Source organism: Salvelinus sp. IW2-2015, linkage group LG28 (genome assembly GCF_002910315.2).
Source record: "Salvelinus sp. IW2-2015 linkage group LG28, ASM291031v2, whole genome shotgun sequence".
Classification (NCBI taxonomy): domain Eukaryota; kingdom Metazoa; phylum Chordata; class Actinopteri; order Salmoniformes; family Salmonidae; genus Salvelinus; species Salvelinus sp. IW2-2015.
The window spans coordinates 15,614,040-15,631,100 of NC_036868.1; the positions used below are offsets into that span (position 1 = coordinate 15,614,040).

General features: G+C 46.7%; 1 protein-coding gene across 2 annotated transcripts in view; it reads left to right on the forward strand.

Annotated features, from left to right (window-relative positions):
• The window catches only part of msraa (methionine sulfoxide reductase Aa), a 132,362-nt gene that overhangs the window by 92,315 nt on the left and 22,986 nt on the right, over positions 1 to 17,061 (forward strand). For both annotated transcript variants that reach the window (XM_023974562.3, XM_023974563.2), the window contains 2 exons: positions 5,246 to 5,350; positions 8,795 to 8,901. In XM_023974562.3, coding sequence (XP_023830330.1) covers positions 5,246 to 5,350; positions 8,795 to 8,901 — 212 coding nt within the window. The remainder of the gene's footprint in view (positions 1 to 5,245; positions 5,351 to 8,794; positions 8,902 to 17,061) is intronic.

The following is a 17,061-nucleotide window of genomic DNA, read 5'->3' on the forward strand; positions in this document are numbered from 1 at the left end:
ATCTTTTATTTAATATGTCTACAATCTTCTCCAGTTCAGGGGATGTAGTATTGAAACTTAGAAGACAGCTTCTCCTGTGTACCGGGTACTAGTTGCCATCTTTCCATGGTTACACAGCAGCTCAAATGCAGCTAAAAGTCCTCTAATTGAGAAACCTACAGTCAGCTGGTTAACAACATTCCGATGCATGTACAGAAACTGCATGCATGAACCCAATGGTTTGTGGCTCCAGAGAGATAAATCCTCTAATCTAACTAGCATAGTGTTTGGAAAAAGGTCAAAGGTCAACGAATTAAATTGTAGAAAATAAGTAATGAAAGCTATTAACAAAGTTCATTAAGACAAGACATAAACATTTGACTTTAGACCATTACCAGAAACGACCAGAATTTTGGTACGTTTTCCGGGAATTCAATCCTCCCGATTATTTTGGGTACTTTCAGATTTATCAAAGGCGTCTGAAATAATTCTTTGCCTCTGTAATATATGCAGAACCATAAAATTGGACCACTATTTATTTCAAGTTTTTATTTTTTTTCTATCATACACCGTAGAATAATAGTGAAGACATCAAAACATAAATAACACATTAAATAATGTAAGTAACAAAAGTGTTAAACAAATCAAAGTTATATTTTAAGAATTTTAGATTCTTTCAAAGTAGTCACCCTTCACCTTGGACAGCTTTGCCACACTCTGGCATTCTCTCAACCAGCTTCACCTGCCGAATGCTTTTCCAACCAGAGTTGTCACATATTACTGAGCACTGATGGCTAGTTTCCTTTCACTACTGATTCCAATCATCTGAACCATCTCAATTGGGTTTGAAGGTCAGGTGATAGAGAGGCAGTTACCTGATGCACACTCCGTCACCTCCCTTCTTTGGTCGAATAGCCTTAACAGCCTGGACAAAGGTGATAGTCCCACTAAGCGCAAACCAGATGGGATGCGATCACTGCAGAATTCTGTGGTAAGCCATGCTCGCTGTGTGCCGGAATTTTACATGATATCACCGCAATGTCACGCAGCAAAGACACCACACCATTAATTTCCTCCTCCATATCTTACGGTGGAGGCCCACAACATCGCGAGATCATCCGTCATGTAACTCTGCATCTCACAACCAGCAGTTGGGGCCTCTCGAGTGGTGCAGTGGTCTAAGGCACTGCATTGCAGTTGCAGCTGGCAATTAGAGATCATAGGTTCGATTCCCAGGCTCTGCTCGCAACTGGCTGTGACCGGCGGACCCATGGGTGGCGACAATGAACCAGACGTTGTTCAGGTGAGGTTTGCCGGGCAGGGATGTCCTTGTCCCATCGCGCACTAGTACTCCTGGCAGGCTGGGCGCATGCACGCTCACGGTTGCCAGGTGCTGTACGGTGTTTCCTCTACCATTGGCTGGGCCTGGATTCCGGGGTTAGTGCCATGTGTCAAAAGCATGGTTGCTCGACCTCACCTCGCCCAAGTCGTACAAGGATTGGCACGATATGGACAAGACTAACTACCCAATTGGGAAAAAAAACGATTCTAAATTTTGGACTCACAGACCAAAGGACAGATTTCCACTGCTAATGTCCATGTTGTGTTCTGACCCAAGCAAATCTCTTCTCCTATTGGTGTCCTTAGTAGTGGTTTCTTTGCAGCAATTCACCATAAGCTGATATCGCGCAGTCTTCTCTGAACAAGTTGATGTGAGGTATCTGTCTTTAACTCTTTGAGCATTTATTTGGGCTGCAATTTTTGAGGCTGGTAACTCTATTGACCCTATACCCTCTGCCAGCAAGGACTCTGGATCTTCCTTTTGTGGCCGGTAATCATGAGAGCCAGTTCATCGGACAGCGTTGATGGTTTTTGCAGACTGCACTTGAAGAACGGCAGAAGTCGGCTAATTCCCGGATTGACTTGACCTTCACGTCTTAAGGTAATGATGGACTGTCATTTCTATTGCTTATTTGAGCTGCTCTTGCATAATATGGACTTGGTATTTTACCCAAATAGGGCTATTCTTCTGTATACCCACCCTGACCTGTCACAACACAACTGATGGCTAAATGCATAAGAAGGAAAGAAATCCACAAATTAAAAAGCTTTTAACAAGCAAACCTGTTCATTGAAATGTATTACAGGTGACTACCTCATGAAGCTGGTTGAGAGAATGCGCAGCTTTCATCATGCAAGTGGCTATACTTTGAAGAATCTCAAATATAAAATATATTTAGATTTGGTTTAACACTTTTTGGGTTACTACGGTCATTTCGTAGTTGTATGATTTTACTGTTATTCTACAATGTAGAAATAATGAGTAGAAATAAAGAAAAACCATGGAATGAGCAGTGTGTACATATTTGACTGGTACGTAAATTAATCATGATGGGAAAATGTATTCAAATGCTATTTCGTGGACACTTTTTGGCTGTGTGAAGCAAGCATGAACTGGCAGGTTTACCAATTTGGTTGTCCATCGTTCGCCTTAGCTGAGAATCTGCCAGTTGTCACAGCCACTGACAAAGCACATGCCTCTATCTTTAGATCCTAGCGGAGAGGAAGTGGTTTCGTCTTTCTAGCACATTCAGAGATGCTATGACTTATAGCCACCTTCAGTCAATAATCGAATAAGAAAAATCCATCGGATTTGATTAGATAGATGAGACAAGATTAATATTAGATAAAAGGCCAGTTCCTAACGAGTTCAGGAAGCCAAGCAGATCCCCTGTCTGGTGTTCCCCGCTAACCTGCTTCTCCTACTCCAGCGTCGCGTTCCTTACTGAAATGCTGAACCACCAACGAAGCATCAGGGGATGTCTGGCTTTCCGTGGTGGTGACAATAGGTCCAGACCGCCAATCCGACTGCAACCAGGGGCGTAAGCCCAGCACGTCGGTAAGCTGTCATGCCCTAGCTGGTCAAAGTGGTTTCTTGCCCCCGTGGCTCAGAAAGCACCCATCCCACGTCATGCCTCCGCCGGATCATCGGGCTCTCCCACGCCTCAGAGGATCGACCAGCCTTCATGCCTCAGCTCGCTCACCAGCTCTCATTTGCCCTGCTGGGTTTCGTCGGGATTCACACCGCAGCCGGCTTGTCCAGTGCCAATGTCTCGGGGCCGGGTGGTCCGTCAGGCTGGCCCAGGCTGACGCCGGGTGGCGCCACACAGGGGCTACTTCATGCGCAGGCTCCCCAGCATTACGCAACCTGCCTTCCTCTGTGTTATTTATATTTCACCTATTTAACCAGTAGGCCAAATGAAACACGTTCTCATTTACAATTGCGACCGGCCAAAGCGCGTTCCCAGCAATTATGGGACTCACTGACTCAATCAACTTCTTCATTACCTCCCATATATTCGTACAGCACTTGAGATATCAGCTGATGTAAAAGGGCTATTAAAATACATTTGATTTGATCAAGTAGCTCTCTGGTGATTAATAGGCTTGTGGATGGGATGGGAGATGGGCATAAGCCTGCCAAGGCTCAGCTTTGAGGCGTTGGCAGTGTTAACCCTATCCCACAACGTTAACCCCTTAACTTAAACCTTCCCGGAAATTCCATGCCAGGAAGTATGCCCATAAAAGAGGAGCCAACCAGGGTGTCAAACCACTAAAATTTGATGTGGAGACTGTCCAAATTGAAAATAAACGAGGACGCACAGTCAGCCGCTCCTCTGCAGACAGCACTAATCCCAGCGAGCGTCTGCAGTGTGCAGATTGGAACGGGATCCTGTGTCAACAAGGGATTAGGGGTTGCAGGAATGTATTGAACAGACAACCGACACAAAGACAGAGAAACAGAGAGAGAATGGAGGAAAGCATATTGGATGAGGGATGTATACAGTAGAAAATAGGACAGGCAGTACATGAATACAGGGCTGGAGGTCACAAGTCCTCATTGTCTTTGAACACCATAGTTGGTCAATCACAGTCAATCACATTTGAAAAAGAAATCTGAATAAAAAGAGTGTAACGTATTCTTTGCTCCAGGCCATGCATATAGTGCAGTGGGATGCAGAGAGTGGTGGCATATGGACTTCTGCTGAGCCTCATGCTGGCAGCCGTGTTGCCCATCCTCCCCTGAGCTGCCAGCGGATGATGACTGTGTGTGTGTGTCTCAGGCGTCCTTCAGCTCACCCTGAACACACAGCTCCACTGCCAGGCCCACCAGCTGAGCGAGGGAGCCACCGGATGGAGGAGAAAGGAGAAATAAATAGAGGCTGAAAGAAGACAATGGAAGGATGGATTTGAAAGAAAGAATTGTTTACAGAGAAGAGAATGGTAGAGGGAGGGAGAAAATGATGTGTGTCTGTGCAATCAACGTGTGTGTGTGTGTTGTGTGTGTGGTGTGTGTGTGTGTGTGTGTGTGTGTGTGTGTGTGTGTGTGTGTGTGTGTGCTCTCAAAATGATACACCATATCAGTTGTGTCCCATGTACTCCCTTGTTCCTCATCCTGTCTCCAGGACATCACTGTGTTCTTCCATCAGGTTTATTGTACAGTTCCTCTGTAGCGCCAGTCTGTAATGAGAGTGACCCTACAGGTTAGTTCTTATTACTTTTTTAATATCCCAGCTGTAGATGTGCTGCAGATAGTGGAGAACACAGCCTTATGAGGTGATATTAAACACACATCAATCTCAGTGGAATAAAGTAATCTCGCTAGAAATGTCTTGAATTAGGAATAGAAGAGCAGGCCGTTATATGAAACACTGTTTTACTCGGTCATATTGAGATGTGAACTTTTGTGAATGTCCCTCGGCACTAGATATTCAACTGCCAGTGAGGGAGGAAGCGAGTGTGGGGAGCGAGATGAGACAAAGTAGGGGATGAGAAGACAGAAAGAGAAAGGAGGAGGTAGAAGTGGAAGAGTGAATGAAAGAGTTCTCCAAACAGCTCTATCCAATCAGCCCGTCCTGGGTCTCCAGCTTGCGTGGTTGGAGGACTCTCCTACTGTACCTCCAGAGCCCTGGGCCAGAGGGACTCTCTTCTTGGTTAAAACATTCAAAACTCCTCCAGGACAGCAGCTCACGACTGAACTGGAGAACAAGAGACACTCACAGTCAGGCTTTTCACTGCTTCTGATGAGTTGATAGAAAACTCAAGGTTTCTTATCCARAGAGCTAGAATGAGATGATCATAAACCACTCCTAATCTTAACCAGAGGGATAAGGAAATATCTGATCCTGGACCAGTGGATTGGTGCAACTTTCTGCCTACTTCTCCTAACCTCTCCATCTCTCCTGTCTTCTGCTGTCTCCTTCAGGTAGAACAGGTCATACTGAGGTTGTCCGGGTGGTCTGGGAGCCAGAGAAGACAAGTTTCTCCAAACTGCTCAAGGTGTTTTGGGAGAGCCACAACCCAACTCAAGGTAAAACCCTCTCTGTCCATCCACACAGACACCTCTGGTATATACAATTACAGTATTTCCAAACAACTTGCCGTAGTTTAAACCAAGTCTATACTGCTTTCTCTCTGCCCTAAGCTATCCATAGCAAAATGATGAGTCCGCCATTTTGAGCGCCAACAATCAGGGTTCTATGGAATGAAGGGAGGGAGGAAGGGAGGGAAGGAAGGAGAGAGAGGGAGAGAGAGAGAGAGTCACGCTCCACCCAGAGAGGTGCCTGGAGTGTGTGACCTAATCACACACAGCGCCGTGAGTGTGTGCTTAATTTTACCCTTGTTGACCCTGTGTGAGTGTGTGTGAGTCCACAGGGTACACACGGCCCCAGAGAAATGTGCCTCTCTGTGTTAGCTCTGACCCCTCCTCACCTCAGGCACGTCAAGTCCCCTGGCCAGCCCAACCTCTGGACAACCTTAAACACACACACAGAAGCTATGACACACAGTGGAGAAGAAGATACACACAAGATGAGACACATTGTTGGTGACTTTCTTCCACACTGTTGACAGTACTACGTTATCATTCTCAGGTCACTTCAGTGTCATGAATCATGACCTACTTCCGGAGTGGTTTGGCTCCAGAATACTGATGTTGCACATAGCGTGCAGAATATAACTGTTCATTTCCTCCATTCAACTTTTTCAAAGATGCTATTTTAGATTTGATGGTTTGATATGGTGGGCTCAAAGAAAGATCCTGATTTAAATAAAATGTGCATCCATAATGCATTACCCACACTGAGTGTACAAAACATTAAGAACACCTGCTGTTTCCATGACATAGACTGACCAAGAGAATCCAGGTGAAAGCTATGATCCCTTATTGATGTCAGCTATTAAATCCATTTTAATCAGTGTAGATGAAGGGGAGGAGACAGGTTAAAGAAGGATTTTTAAGCATTTAGATAATTGAGACATGGATTGTGTATGTGTGCCATTCAGAGGGGGAATGGGCAAGACAAAAGATTGAAGTACCTTTGAACAGGGTATGGTAGTAGGTGCCAGGTGCACCGGTTTGAGTGTGTCAAGAACTACAACGCTGCTGGGTTTTTCACACTCAACAGTTTCCCCTGTGTATCAAGAATGGTCCACCACCCAAAGGACATCCAACCGACTTGACACAACTGTGGGAAGCAATGGAGTCAACATGGGCCAGCATCCCTGTGAAACGCTTTCAACACCTTGTAGAGTCCATGCCCCGATGAATTGAGGCTGTTCTGAGGGCAAAAGGGGTGCAACTCAATATTAGGAAGGGGTTCCAAATGTTTGTTATACTCAGTGAATACAGTGTACCTGTATATCTTCCCGCTGTAGTTTAGTCCTCGTTCCCAAAGTGGATGTAATATTCAGGAAGGTTCAGATAGAGACTAAGGGCAAATACTCTCTGAAGTGCTGCTCACAGGCCCAGTGATGCTAGATGAGGTTAACCTACTGATTCCCATATCATAAGACTCACTATCATATTCCATGTGATCGTAACAGGACACTACTATCAACAGTATGACTAAATGTGTCCCCTAACACCTAGCCAATGATTGCGTGTTTGAATGGGAGCTTTTTGTCAGGGAACAAAATCAGTGTGGTTCACTGTGTGTCTGCACAGCTCACTCTCCACTCCCAGAAACAGAATAATTACACAGAGGCAGGCAGTATCTGTATCCGTTTCTATATATGGATCAAGGTGAACTGTACTTTGATTGAAATTACAGCACGGTTGGTCTGGTTTCATCTCCAGGTAGTTTTCCCCAGACAGACAGGGTTGATTGTGAGTTTGGTTCATAAGACGAGCCTGTCAGAGCAAGCACCGTCTGCTGGTTGGTTGGTGAATGAAATTATCTCAGCTTAGGTCCCCTTATATATAAACTCACCAAAAAAAGAAACATCCCTTTTTCAGGACCCTGTCTTTCAAAGATAATTCGTAAAAATCCAAATAACTTCACAGATCTTCATTGTAAAGGGTTTAAACACTGTTTCCCATGCTTGTTCAATGAACCATAAACAATTAATGAACATGCATCTGTTGAACGGTTGTTAACACACTAATAGCTTACAGACGGTAGGCAATTAAGGTCACAGTTATGAAAACTTAGGATACTAAAGAGGCCTTTCTACTGACTCTGAAAAACACCAAAAGAATGATGCCCAGCGTCCCTGCTCATCAGCGTGAATGTGCCTTAGGCATGCTGAAAGGAGGCATGAGGACTGCAGATGTGGCAAGGGCAATACATTGCTATGTCCGTACTGTGAGACGCTTAAGACAGCGCTACAGGGAGACAGAATGGACAGATGATCGTCCTCGCAATGGCGGACCACGTGTAACAAAACCTGCACAGGATCGATCGGTGCATCCGAACATCACACCTGCGGGACAGGTACAGGATGGCAACAACTGCCCAAGTTACACCAGGAACGCATAATCCCTCCATCAGTGCTCAGACTGTCCGCAATAGGCTGAGAGAGGCTGGACTAGGGGCTTGTAGGCCTGTTGTAAGGCAGGTCCTCACCAGACATCACCGGCAACAACGTCGCCTATGGGCACAAACCCACCGTTGCTGGACCAGACAGGACTGGCAAAAAGTGCTCTTCACTGACGAGTTGCGGTTTTGTCTCACCAGGGGTGATGGTCGGATTCGCGTTTATCGTCGATGGAATGAGCGTTACACCGAGGCCTGCGCTCTTGAGCGGGATCGATTTGGAGGTAGAGGGAAGACATCCTCCTCCCTCATGTGGTACCCTTCCTGCAGGCTCATCCTGACACGACCCTCCAGCATGACAGTGCCACCAGCCATACTGCTCGTTCTGTGCGTGATTTCCTGCAAGACAGGAATGTCAGTGTTCTGCCATGGCCAGCAAAGAACCCGGATCTCAATCCCATTGAGCACGTCTGGGACCTGTTGGATTGGAGGGTGAGGCCTAGGGCCATTCCCCCCAGAAATGTCCGGGAACCTGCAGGTGCCTTGGTGGAAGAGTTAGGTAACATCTCACAGCAAGATCTGGCAAATCTGGTGCAGTCCATGAGGAGGAGATGCACTGCAGTACTTAATGCAGCTGGTGGCCACACCAGATACTGACTGTTGACTTTTGATTTTGACCCCCCCTTTGTTCAGGGAGACATTATTACATTTCTGTTAGTCACATGTCTGTGGAACTTGTTCAGTTTATGTCTCAGTTGTTGAATCTTATGTTCATACAAATATTTACACATGTTATGTTTGTTGAAAATAAACGCAGTTGACAGTGAGAGGACGTTTGTTTTTTTGTTTGTCTGTCTGAGTGTGGTTGTATGTGTGTCTCTCTCTGTGTGATTTGTCCTTTGTTTATGTCTTCCTCTATATTGAGTGAAAAGTGTTTTCTTTAGTCCAGTAAATTCTCTAACAGTTACACAACATTGCCTTCTCTCTCTCATTGTCAGGAATGCGCCAGGGCAACGATGTAGGAACGACCTATCGATCAGCCATTTACACATACACACAGGAGCAGCTTGAACAGGCTCTGGCCTCCAAAGATGACTATCAGAAGGTAACGTTTCTGTGTGTGGGAGTCACATCAACTCAATAATCAGTTCTCTCGAGAGGTTCAAGCCGTAGAAACAAAAGCTGGATGTGAAAGAAAATCCATTTCCCCCGAATAAATAAATACGGAAAATCCCATACAGTAGCCATACGGCCCATACCAGAACACATTATACCAGCTTTACATTGAGAAAGACAACGTTTCCCCCCCCCGACTGCACCAGTCACATTAAATGCTTGCTGCACACACCCATCTTTCCAACGAGCATCAGTCCAGGTTCAAATCCCGTCACCTTACAGGAAACATGCATAAAGCCAGGCAGCCTACCCCACCTGCATAATGCATATGTTTAATGGAGAGGGATTGCATGCTGCCACTGATTCCCCTGGTGAGAGGAGAAAACAGGAGGGGAGGAACAGCAGAATCTCTGTGGTGCAACGCTATATGGAGCAGCTTTACCGCACTAGACCCCACCCTCCCCAACACTGCTGCATGCATGGCTTCCAGAAGAAGGGAGAGCTTACAGTGGAGCTAGGCTGGTCTCCTTCCTGCTTCTCTCTCCTTCTCTCTTTTCCTCCGGTGGCTACAACCTTACTGCTCTCTCTCTCTCTCTCTCTCTCTCTCTCTCTCTCTCTCTCTCTCGTCCTCTTCTCTCTCTCTCTCTCTCTCTCTCTCTCTGCTCTCTGCTCTCTCTCTCTCTCTCTCTCTCTCTCTCTCTCTCTCTCTCTCTCTCTCTCTCTCTCTCTCTCTCTCTCTTCTTTGTTCTCTCTTCTCTCTCTCTCGCGCTCTCTCTCTTCGCGCTCTCTCTCTCTCTGCGCTCTCTCTCTCTCTCTCTCGCGCTCTCTCTCTCGCGCTTTCTCTCTCTCTCTCTCTCTCTCGCGCTCTCTCTCTCTCTCTAGCTCTCTCTTCTCTCTCTTCTATCTTGTTCTTGATTCCTTCTGTAACCACTTTCTCTGACCTGATTTCCGCCCTTGCCTCGCTCTCCATTTAGCCGGCCCTTCTCTCCTTTGTTCCGTATGGAAGCTGAGGTATGTCAACCACAGGATGTTAGACAAGTGATGGATAAAGACATGTCCCTGTATCTATTGACAGTTGAATCTGTCATTGGAGAGTGTCGATGAGATGACCTTGAGTGTCTGGACACCTTCGTTGTTCTATTGTTGAGCTGCTGTATTCAGATGAAGTTCTGCCATACTGTCTTTGTGCAGCGAGGAGACAAGATGAGGGAAAGGTGCGTCAGATCCGTCTGGATGAGCAATGCTGCACCTCTTCATCGGCAGAACAGAGCATACATACACAGTTGAGCTGAGAACCATTTCATGTACAGTCCTGAAATATCAACCTTGGAGCTATTCAATACATTTCATATCAGGTTAGTTACATTAAATAGTTAACTTTTCCTTCAATAGAAACAAGAAGATATTCAGTTGCTGCCAACATACACATTTTCTGTTTGCTTACCACCTTCACTCCATTCCCCACTTTTCTCCCACTGTACCTGACCTGCAGTGAGCTATTCATCGGGCTAACACACCGCTCCATGCAGGTTCACGGGCAGGGTTGGGGTGTCTAAGCCAGACGGGGAGATAGGGAGTGCACTCCCACGGAGACGGAGAAGGTGGAGGAGGAGGTGGAAGTGGAGGAAAGGAGGAGGAGAGTAGGAGGAGGAGGGGCAGCATATTGGTTGGATTTGTTCCTTCACGGAGTGTTGCCTCCAGCTGATGAAGCTACTGGGAGGGAGGTTGAGATACTGCAGCCTCTCCTCTCATAATGGCTGGATAATAACAAGGCTGATGAAGCTACTGGGAGGGAGCCTGAGATTCTGCAGCCTCTCCTCTCCTAATGGCTGGATAATAGCACAGCTGACCAGGGTACACCAGGTCCCTCCATCCCATCCCCCGTTCCTCTACCCTTCCCACCAAGACCCAGTCTCTCATCAAAATGAGCCCCATTTACACATGCAGGCAGGGGCCACAGCCCAGCAGCCATTGCAGGAGAGGCCTTATATTGGCTACTGTCAGTATCTCCTTTACAACACAGCTGTTATTACTACAACTCATTTTGGCCTGCACATTGTGGATGATTTCATTTATATTTGCAAGCGTCTGTGTTGGGACGTTATGTGTATTAGGTTATAACTAATATAACGGCATTCTTTATGCAGCCTGCCACACACCCACACTGTCTACCTCTACTATCTATCTGGAGTAGATCATTTGAAGGTGTTTCAGACGTATAAAGGGAAAATCATCATTTCATTTCTCCCCTTTAGTAGTACATAATGAGCTGCTACAGTTTATATTGCTTTGTTAGTTTCCGTGCTGTTTGCTGGTGTTATGAAACACATTTACTGGGTGCGTGCATGTGGTCTCCCTCTGTGAATTTTGACATTTGCGTCGGTTGGTTGTGGAGTGGGGTCTAATTTATTCTCCGGTTCACGTCTCGTCTACCGTGACAATCATATCATCTGTGAGCGGAGCTCGTCTCGCTGTGTTTTGTCTCGGCTGAAAGGAGGCCATTTGCCACTAATGTCCCCCCTGGTCACGGGTCTGAGACAATGCCACAGCACTTACCTGAAAACCTGTTTATTTTGCTCTAGCATTTGCTATTGTTGGCTGTGTTTATGTTCACAAAGTGGCGGCCTCTGCTTACACAATCACTACTCTGCCAAAGTGTGCTACACACACTCAGACTCACAAACAATACCAACACGCTCACACACTCCCTCTGCTGGCCATGCTGCCTCTTTGTCCTCCTCCCGTCCTCTCGTCTTTCTCCATTGTCTGCTGTACCCCCCTGCTGAGACATCTGCTCCGCACCACAAACTCAGCAGCACGGCCCTGTTGCCATGGAAACAGAGGAGGGCCAACCACCCCCCACCACAGTTCTACCACTCGAGCTCTATGATTGGTCCAGGCAGTCCTAATGAAGCGGGGTTTGGCTGGGGTTGTAGGTCATCTGTAGAGAGGCACCTCGGCTGCGTTTTAATCAGCTGTTGACCCCCGGCATAATGAAATGGAGGTCAGGCAAGGGGTTAATAAAGCCTGCTCTGACTGACAGCTGGGTTCGTAATGGGGGAGTCGGGGAGGGATAAAGAGAGATGGAGGGAGTGAGAGAGAGAGAAGGAAAGGGAGAGTGCAATGGCGGGAGGGGGAGGGGGAGGGTAGAGGGTTAAAGGGGACAAGCGATGACAATAGTTGGACGTGCATGTGGCCAATGGAAAGTGAAAGGTCAATATGGCAGGGTTGTTTGCTCATTGTCTCCTGGGTTACAGGGAGAGGGAGATGGAGACAGGGAGGCCCCCCCTTCTCCCCCCCTTCTCCACTTTGGGGGGTTTAGGTTATTCATATTTATTGCGTCGGAGTGTTGCCGTCTGAGGTGCTGCATCATGCCACGCTGCTGCGGGGGGCGAGCTGCACCGAGAGGAGGGGGAGAGAAGGAGGAGGAGAGGGGGATRCAGAGTGAGGGAGGGAGGAGTTTGCACAGGGACACTGGGGCACTTCACTCAGTGGGGTCTCCCTCACCACTGACCTTCCCCTGCTAGGACCAATAGGAAGTAGATCAACAGAAGTGACCCATACCCCCAATAGATGGATGGCTGTCAATAACAAGTCTAACAAGTCTAATAACAAGTCTAATAACAACAGTCGTTGCCATCTCAGTTTATTTCAGTAAATGATGGTGTAGGAAATCAAATATCAAGCTGGGCATAGTTCTAGGCTATGGTTGAGGGGTTAGTATTGGTTTGGAATCAGATGGCCTGGGCTGAAGCAATATGCTGAGGTACTGTAGCAGATGTTTTCATTTCAGATGTAATATGCATGTCTTTGATCTCCAGTGATTTCTAAATGGCTGCAAATTGCTTCTCATTCTCTCTAATATTCCATATCTGTTTGCAAACCACTCGAGAGTCCCCCTTGTCAGTGTACACTTTGCTTAACTTGAAAAGGTACACATAAAAACTTCCGTTTATAGATTCTTCCTTTTCATCTGTTTTGATCTATATTGCAACTGGCGCATTGCAATGGGGACCAAATTAGTAAACATTCTAGATGTTATTTTTACCATATGTTTTAGACAGAATATTTGCATTGAAATTCTTGTATGTCCTCCTGGTATAATCACTGTAAAACCAGATCAGGTGATTCTATCGTAGTCTTATATGTCAAGCAAACTGAGTTCGGACACAAAGTCTCAGCAGAGACGGAAGAGGAAGCGAGATATCCCACTCCCTGGTTTTGTCTGGTTACATTACAGTCAATGAACTACGCAGACCAGACCCAGCTGCTATCACATTGGTGTCTATGGGAGATCCACCCATGTTAAGCAGACCAGAACTGACCATTTTTTTCAATGGTAAACAGCCTGAGTGAACTATCTTTATTCATCCACCATCTTTGGTCTCACCTCACCTCACGGCACCACCATATCCCAACTCATCATCCCTGAACCAAGCTACACTTCCACACTAAGGACACAAAAGGTGACCCTTCCTTTCTCCAACACTAGGGAGCACTGTGCCCCATTCACCATTCACATCATGGCACCTGACTGACACACAGTTCCCTTCTCCTCATCTCAGAGAAATTMAAGTGATTTCATGCTCCTCTCTCAGGACTGGAGATAGAAACTCTGCTATGGCCGGCGTGTTCCCATCTATTAGTGCGTCAACAATACACAGGTTTCTACCTCAGAGGCTGTCGAAGACGTGTTCTGCTGCTGCTTACCTCTCCTCGCTGCCGAGACGACCGACCACCTCCACCAATTAGGCCGACTGTCAGTGTGGTTGAGAGATCTGTCTGTAATTAGCTAGCTAGCTTCGCCTGCCTGCCTGCCTGCCCACTGTTATACCTCATTAAAACAGAGACTTCTCCATCACACCATTAGGATGACTCTACTTTCACATCATCAATGCTGTTAACTAGTGCAACTAGCATGCTATCTAGAGGCTATTTGCCATGAACCTCCATATTATCATTAACTTGTATTATCATTTTCCGGCCTCTTGTGTGAAGTTATGGATTTTTATGGCCAGATATTGATGTGGACATAATGATATAGCGATGCTGTTTAGTAGCTCATATGGTATGGCGTAGTGAGCACACTGAGCTGTGTGTGTGTGTGTGTGTGTGTGTGTGTGTGTGTGTGTGTGTGTGTGTGTGTGTGTGTGTGTGTGTGTGTGTTGTGTGTGTGTGTGTGGTGTGTGTGTGTGTGTGTGTGTGTGTGTGTATGCCCGCACTGTGCACAATAAGCCTTTCAACAAGAAACCTACTGAGGTTGCTGCAGCTCCACAGAACAGACTATTGTCAAGGTGATTACAGGCCTCACAGTAGATCTGATTTAGGGGGAAACCACGGCAACCAGTATGGTGGCCTTGATTCAAGGTGACAGCAGGGTGTCACTGCCAGTTTTAATGGCCATACTAGGCAGGGTTGTGACCAGCAGTGTCACTGTGTCATCCACAGAGCCATCAGGTCATGGTGCGGTAGATTTTGACTGTTTTCTGTGGACAGCAGTCACTGATGTAAGGCCCAACTGAATCTCAGGACAGGGCAAGGAATAAAGAGATTGGAGAAAGATAGAGGATTGTTAGAGAGGAGATTGGTAGACATAAACTAACCTAGGCGGTTAGGGGGAAAGGGAAAGAGGACTGAGAGTAAATACCCAGGGTACAAACATTAGAACACCTTCCTAATATTGAGTTGCGCCCCTCCTTTTGCCCCCAGAACATCCCTGTCTCCTCCTCTTCATCTACACTGGTTGATTGGATTTAACACGCTGACATCAATAAGGGATCATAGCTTTCACCTGGTCAGTCAATGTCATGGAAAGAGCAGGTGTTCCTAATGTTTTGTACACTCAGTGTATACTGGTGTGTGTGGTGTGTGTGTGTGTGTGTGTGGTGTGTGTGTGTGTGTGTGTGTGTGTGGTGTGTGTGTGTGTGTGTGTGTGTGTGTGTGTGTGTGTGTGTGTGGTGTGTGTGTGTGTGTGTGTGTGTTGTGTGTGTGTGTGTGTACATGCTGCGTGGTGTGGAGAGGTGAAAGTGAGTCTCCTCCCTGGTCATGGGGAGTGCTCTCCAGCTGTGACAGCCCCTCACCTGCACAATCTCAGGGATCCCCCCTTCCCCTTTCCTCTCCTCTCTCCCCCTCTTCCTCTCTTCTCTCGTGGAATGACTGAGTGACTGAGAGGCCATGGTCGGGCTATCTTATCTGTTCCCCCTCCGTTCGCTAGCTGCTCTCGTTATTTCCTGACCAGCTTGCCGGGCTCGGCCTTGTCCCCTCCACCTCCCCCATCATACCCTGTACCCCCCCCCCCCCCCCCATTCTGTGGCAATTTTTGATGGAGCGGCGTGGCATGCTGTTCCCCGACATCCTAATGCACCAGACCYGTTGGTTTAACAAACACGGCGCTGCCAACCATCTGCCGGCCAAATCTGTCTTCAAATTGCTTTAGTAGCAAACTCAACTTTCTTACCCTCCTCTCCTTTCCACTCCTCTCTCTGTCCTTCAGATATAATGACTTGAAATGGTGGGAGGACAGAGGTTGAGTAAATAAGGGTGATGTTGTGGGTGTCGGGGGGAGATGTTGGATTACACTCACTCGTATTGGAAGAGTTGGAAGACTCTAATATACATGACTGTTGTGGTTGCTGGGGTTACTGTAGATTATGTCTGTCTTTCTGTCAGCTTGTCTGTCCACCTTGGGAAGATGAATCTGTCATGTTCATCCTTCCTGTTGACCTACAGACTGAACCTTGGCCTCTTTTCCAATGATTTCTCTCTTTTTCTCCCTCTGTCACGCTGTTGGTCATTCACAGTCTAGGATGGTTGGTTGTATAATAACACAGCTATTACTTTATTATTATTACACAGGTATTGATTATACACAATATCCAATTGACTACCTGGTTCTCTCAATGGGCATTCTAAGATATAGCTTAAAACACCTCACACACACACACACACACACACACCTCACACCCATCTCTCCTCTTCTATGATGGCGGTGAAGCTGTGATGGTCTGTCCCCATCTCATCATCTCATCTCAGGGTGTGAACAGCCATGCTACCTCACTGGTGTCAATCATTCTCCTGTCCTGCTGTCCACTTACGGCCTGTTCTTCATAGTTCCCATCCCCTACCTTTAGTTTAGTAAAGGAGTGAAGCAGCCCATCTTATTTCCTCCCTTTTGCTCTCGTCTCACATGCAGACTTTCCTATTTTGGTTTCTGATGGTACCAACAGGAGACCTAAACAAGTGGTATGTATCACATTCCCTTAAACATCATTATGGACAGAGGGCCTGCTCTGCCAGGGAGGGGAGCCAGGTCAGTGATGTCACTCTCTGTGCCAACAGCAGAGACCACACACATGAACAAAGCCGGGCATGTAGAACACACACACACACCAAATTTACAAAGACACACACACATGCATGAAGTTCATACACAACCGCACATTAGGATAGTACCACTATGAACTCAATGAGCTGACTGAGTCATAAGAGAGAGTGTTCTCCTTTTCTGTCTATCTACTACATAGTGTAGACTCTAGTCCTAGACTCTAGTCCTGGCTGTCAATGGTGGAATCATTAGAAATGTTTTAAATGTTTCACATTGTGAAATTAGCCAATTATAGAGCATTGTGAATGTCCCCACATCCCATCCCCATTCTGACAATCTCAGTCAGGAAGGAACACGTTGACATAGAATAGATGTTTTCTTTCTGCTCATCTGCTTCAAGTATTGTCATTCACAGCCATTTGTAACGGGGGAGAATGAAGCCGTTTCAGCCACTATCCTGTTCCGTTCTCCATTCAGCTTTGACCAGCAGAGTTGGTGGATTGGGAAGCGTCTGGTTAATTTGATGTCTAGGTATTGAACGTGGATGCTCCGCTGGCTGACTTGATTGTATTGTTCACGTGGGGAGTGATTGGGGAGCTCTCTGTGTGAGGCACTGCACTGCAGGAAATMACCTCTGAGGCTGGGGCTGAGGGGCTAAATAGAAAGGCAAGGTGTCCTCCTTTCCTCTCTCTCCCTCCCCCTCTGCTCATACATCGCTCATTGTCCCGAGGTAGTGTGTATGTTCCTGAGGTAGTAGTGTGTATGTTCCTGAGGTAGTAGTGTGTATGTTCCTGAGGTAGTAGTGTGTATGTTCCTGAGGTAGTA